Genomic DNA, 5,710 nt, shown 5'->3' on the forward strand with positions numbered 1-5,710 from the left:
ACTTCTCCTGTCAGCCATGGCTTTTGGTTGGCTCGAGTGGTTTTTGTGACAGTGACATCGTCCGTGCACTTCCTCATGTAGGATGTGAAAGTCTCTGAGTACTCCTTGAGTGGGTCAGTGGGTGGCCGCCTGTCTGAATACACTCCAATCAGTGGTGGCGAAGCAGTCCTGCAGAGCCTCAGAAGATCCCTTCAAGCCACACCCGGACCACTTTTGTAGCTGGTCTGGTGACTTTAACCTTTGGCCTGTATGCTGGTATTAGCATGACAGTGGAGTGGTCTGAAGCACCCAGATGGGGGAGGGGGCGGGCTCTGTACGCTCCACTATGTGAGGTGTAGACATTGTCCAGGATGTTGTTACCTCTCGTGGGAAAGTTGATGTGTCCATGGAGTTGTGGAAACGCGGTCTTTGGATTTGCGTGATTGAAGTTTTCGGCCAGGATGAGAAAGGCGTCGGGGTGGGCTGTCTGCTGCTCACTGACGTGCTGATATAGTTCGTACAGAGCCTCACTCCTGTTGGTGGTGGAGCTGGGAGGAATGTATGTTGATACCAGCAGTACGGAGTTAAATTCCCGCAGCAGGTAGAATGGCCGATATTTAATGATCATAAACTCCGCCAGTGGAGAGCAGTGTTTGTAAACCACAGCAGCATTCCGGCACCAGGCATCACTGATGTAAACACACAGTCCACCGCCACGGGATTTCCCCCCCATGACGAGCGTCCTGTCGGCCCGGTAGCATGTTAGTCCCGCTAGCTGAATAGCACAGTCCGGGACGCTGTCTGTTAGCCATGTTTCCACAAAAACATAGATGCAGCACTCACTCGCGGTCTTGGACGACGTGCGGAGAAGGCGGATGTAGTCCATTTTATTGTCCAGAGAGCCCACGTTGGCCAGCGTGATGGTCGGGATAGCAGGCCAGTGAGGGCTGGCCGCTAGCCTGGCTCGGATGCCTCCACGTTTCCCCTCTTTTGTTTCCTCAACAGCCGCCTGTGGCGCCTCCACTCTGGCCTGGCTGCTGGAGTGAGGGTCGGTGCTTGAACGGGCCTCCGGAGCAAACCGTTGTAACGTAGCTTGACTAGATCGATCTCCGGAGTATGGTTCAAAGCCATAGTTCCGCCAATGGCGGGCAGAACTTCGCGGGTGTATCCTCGCATTTGGTCAACACCAGATATGGCAAAGCAAAAAAAGCACAAAAGCACAAAACAGGACGTAAAAAAAAAAAACACGAAAACGGGAGAAAAAGGAGCCGCTGCGCGTTGACGCGCTGCCAGTTAACGTTCGTTAACCGTTCCGTTATTTTGGAGTTTAGCTAATATTTTAGCTTTATGCTAGCTGTTTTGGCTAAATTAGACATTTTACCAGCTTTTTAAGCTAATTTGCCAATTAGGTAAAATTTTTAGCTTGCCGTCAGCTTCTGACTTTTCAACTGTTAGGTTCAGCGATTTCAGCTACCTACTTTAGCATTTTCAGCTATCAATATCAGCATCTTCAGCTATTTGAAAAGACATCTTCAGCACCCACGTTCAGCTTACAGCATTCACACTAGCATTATCGCAGGTAATGCAAATTTTCTAGTTTTGGTATTATGTTACTGGTCCGGCCCACTTGAGATCAGACGGGTTGAATGCAGCCCCTGAACCAAAATGAGTTTGACACCCCTGGCTTAACCAATCAGGGGTCAGCACAGCCAACCAGCTTTTGACAAGCTTTGTATTCTATCCATGCTGGGAACCAGCACAGTTAGGCAAGGAGCATGATGGATCTTGCCCAAGGACTCAGACCAGATGAACCTCATAGCTCACCCTGGGAAGCAAACCCAGGTTTCTTATGCGCCAGTCCTTCAACCCCCCCCACCCCAAACTGGAAAGTACAAGTATGTTTGAATAACAGCCTGACAACGATTTCTTGTACCAACAAGTGAGGGATCCTATGAGTAGAACCACATCCAAATCTGGGGCCTTGTGGTAGAGTGTCTCCCCTGAGAATGGACGATGGTGAGTTCAAATCCACATTAGTAATACCAAAGACTCTAAAAAAGGGCCCAGGGCATCCCTGCTCAACACTCAGCATTAACGGGTTGGATTGGGGGGTTAAACCACCAAATGGTTCTTTGTGTATGCAGCTCACCACTCCCCCAGGGGAGGGGTCAAATGCAGGGAACAGATTTTACACATCTCGGTGTGACAGTTGTAAGACTTTAACATTCAGGAGCATCTCCTTACCTTGACAGAAGTCTTGGACCTTCTCATAACCTGCTTGGCACAGGCATTGTCCAACTTGCACCACCCAGTCTCCATCCACAGTGCAGTAGATGTGCGGAAGTTCCGTAGTGACAGCGTGATCCACACACTTCCCATCCACCTTGCTTAATCCTGGACTTGCTACAGTTTCAGGGAACACGGCAAGCTTCATGACTTTTTCTGGACAAACTTTGTAGTAGACTCTGACAGAGAGAAGAGCCACGCAGGCTCCAATGTCTTGAAACGCCAGGTAAAACCCTTTACAAGACAAGTTCTCCACTGGCCGAGTCTCTGTGTTGATGTTCATTTCACCTTTACCACTAATCTTGTCTGGGGCAATGGTGGCCACCTTCTTAAACTGGCCTTTGCGGAAGGTCGTGCCGACGTCTGCGTCTGATTCGAACATGAAGAGGTTGAATGTTTCCTTGCACGTCAATGAAGCGTCATCGAAGGAGTTACAGTCTCTGACAATAAACTGAATGTCAACAAACACACGAGAGAGCGATGCGGCCCGTTGGATGAACGTGGTACGCAGCCAGTTGTCCTGCTCCCGTTCCTCAACATTGCAGACTGAGTAGGTGTAGAACTGAGAACCATTAAGGGTTCTTTGGGTGACCTCCCACTGAAACAAAATCACATAAAGCATAGAGATTAGAGAGAGAAACTGGATCAGGACCCAGGCAGGACCGTCATATCAGGACACCCAACGTTTGTGCACAGCAGAGAAGTTTGTTTTCAGGATGAAGCTGTTCCACTGTGGGGAAAACTCCACTTTCAGTTTATCGTTCAGCCATCTGGATGAAAGTGCAATCACCACATCACAACCACGTTCACTCCTCCCAGTAATTTATGGAGCTAAATCGGGGCCAGTATTATTTGAAACCGAAATAAAAAAAATTTGAAAATATATTAATCATTCGTTCGTTCACTTTCAGCTTATCCCTTTCGGGGTCGCCACAGCGTAACAGCACCCACTGTTTCGCATCAGTGATTTGGCAGAGTTTTTACGTCGGATGCCCTTCCTGACACAACCCTGTACTTGAGGGGCACAGGGACCCAGTTAGGCAGCAGCGTCAAGGGTCTTCTCTAAGGACCCAATCTGGGTGGGGATCAGTGGACAACCCTGGAATCGAACCCAGGGCTCCTGTATGTCAGCCCTTCACCTAGCCCACTGAGCCACCCAGCCGCTTTATTAATATTTGGCCAAAAAAAAATAGGTTTCAAAACTCAAAATTTCAATTTCAAAACTTTTTTTTTCCAGCTTCAAATCTTTTTTCAGCTTCAACATTTTTTTCAGTTTCAAACTCAAAATTTCAATTTCAAAACTTTTTTTTCCCGTTTCAAACTAAAAATTTCAATTTCAAAACTTTTTCTTCAGTTTAAAATCTATTTTTTAGTTTCAAATCTTTTTTTCAGTTTCAAATTTTATTTTAAGATTCAAATCTTTTTTTTCGTTTTCAAATCTCAAAGATTCAGTTTCAAAACTTTTGGCCCTCTTGTGAGGCGTTGGGGTGGGGCTAACACGAAAATCGATGAGGGAGGGAACTTCAGTCCTGGTGCATTCACTGACTCTGATAAGTGAGACCTGTAATAATTACTGTCAGAAAATGGCTGTTTAGTCTGCCCCCTTAAGTTGTCCCAAGACGGGTGTAAAAATCAGAGTTTTATCGTGTACAAACTGCACGTCCAAAACACTGTTCTAGTCTGTTCAGAGCGCCATCTTGTTGGTCCTCGTGTTAGCCCCGTGTTAGCCCCGCCCCAACACCAGGGCTAAACGTTTTGAAACTGACACTTTGTGATTTGAAACTGAAAAAAAGATTTGAAACTGAAAATTTAAGTTTTGAAACCTATTTTTCTTTTTACCAAACAATATTTTTTTTCAAAATATTTTATTTCGGTTTCAAATAATATTGGGCCCAATTCAGCTCCATAGTAACTGAGCTCCTTACATGCATGTGAAAAGGGGATAGCAGTCACTGTTGAACTCCCCCTGGAGCCCTCAGGGGCACAAGCTGCACCCTGCATGTAGCCACTACGCTATTAATTCAAGGAATGTGCTGAGTCAGCACTTCCATACAAAAAGCTGATGAACTGCAGAAGCTGCACCTCTGCACAGCTGGGAAACCCTTCTGGATAGCAGCTTATGAAAAGACGCACAAACAAACACACACAAACGAACAAACACACACACACTCCCACTACACACTGAAACTTCTATGGGAGTATGGGCCTCTGCATGCCTGAGCAGATGCAGCTCCTCTGTTTGTGATACATAAACTTCTATGCACCCCCCCCCTCCTCCTCCTCTCCACCGTTCCCAGGAACTGGGACTGAATAATCCCCAAACTAGGGACCATGTGTCGCCCCCCAGTGTTCAACACTGGTTCTAAAGCTCTTTGAAACCACAAGAAGTCACCAGTCTCTGGGAGCAGCTCCTCTGTGGGCAGGAGTCCCGGACAAGCGCTGGAAGTTCATGGAAAACTGACAGGAATGATCCACTAAGCAGCGGATGACTGGCACGCACGTGCATGCGCAAACACAAAGTGGAGCTGTTAGAAGCAGAACTCACCCCTGCCTTGTCGGACTTCTGCAGAGGCAGAGTCAACCAGCCCAGCTCTCCTCCGACCTTCCTCATGTCCAGAAGCACCACTGAGGAGGGAGACATGAGAACCGGTTCAAACCCGCAGCTATTTCACCTGGGGGTAAAAGACTAAAGACATCTTATTTAAGACATGGGCGATAAGAATGGGCTTAGGCAGAAAGGGATTTGTTAAACTAATGATCAAAGTCAGGAAATGTTGTTTACAGCGTCACGAGCGCCAGAATCCTCACGCAACTACTTTCTCCAACTTTCGCCAGAGCGGGATTGAAGATCTTCAGGAAGGAAGCAACTGTCTCCTCTGAATGTTTCTGGAACATCCAGAGGAACCCTGTCAGATAATGCGTAGCTTCTTTGGACGCTCCCGCATGGCTCGCGTGATTTCCGTCGGTGAGACATAAAAGTTGGTTTGCAGCTTGACTCCTTGGATAAACGGACACTCACTCACCTTCTTTACTCTGTAACGTCATTAGAGTCTTGGTAACGAGTAGGCACAGAGCGAACAAATACCCGCTTCCAGAGGGAAGATCCATTTGGAAAAGTTTTCTTGCAACTGCACACGCCGCAGTTTTGCTGGGACTGCGCATTGTAGGTGCGCGCGCGCATTGCGCCTTGCAGCTCATTCACAAACCACGCTCCCGCGTCATGCACTCCGCCCCCTGGAATGTGCCTCTCCTATCAGCAAACATAATAGACAACATGCAACCATTGACTGTATATAAGAACTGGACTGAAAAAAAACCCCTCCTTCCGTGTTCCATATAGGAAGTACCACTGGGTTACTTGCAAAAAGGCCAAAGTCCCATTGACTTACATTGAGAAACAGACAGTTATTTCTCAGTCATTTTATATGTCAGAATAATCATTCTT

The 5,710-nt window shown here is 47.2% G+C and overlaps 1 protein-coding gene across 1 annotated transcript in view; it reads right to left on the bottom strand.

Annotated features, from left to right (window-relative positions):
* The window catches only part of LOC112138531 (ephrin type-A receptor 2), a 38,849-nt gene extending 33,358 nt beyond the window's left edge, over positions 1 to 5,491 (bottom strand). The window contains exons 1-3 of the mRNA XM_024261083.2: positions 5,289 to 5,491; positions 4,811 to 4,890; positions 2,224 to 2,863 (exon numbers count right to left, since the gene is read on the bottom strand). Of these exons, the coding sequence (XP_024116851.2) occupies positions 2,224 to 2,863; positions 4,811 to 4,890; positions 5,289 to 5,463 (895 nt within the window). The 5' untranslated portion in view covers positions 5,464 to 5,491. The remainder of the gene's footprint in view (positions 1 to 2,223; positions 2,864 to 4,810; positions 4,891 to 5,288) is intronic.
* Positions 5,492 to 5,710: the final 219 nt, after the last annotated feature.

The sequence above is a fragment of the Oryzias melastigma genome, linkage group LG10, assembly GCF_002922805.2.
Source record: "Oryzias melastigma strain HK-1 linkage group LG10, ASM292280v2, whole genome shotgun sequence".
In the NCBI taxonomy this organism is placed as follows: Eukaryota; Metazoa; Chordata; class Actinopteri; order Beloniformes; family Adrianichthyidae; genus Oryzias; species Oryzias melastigma.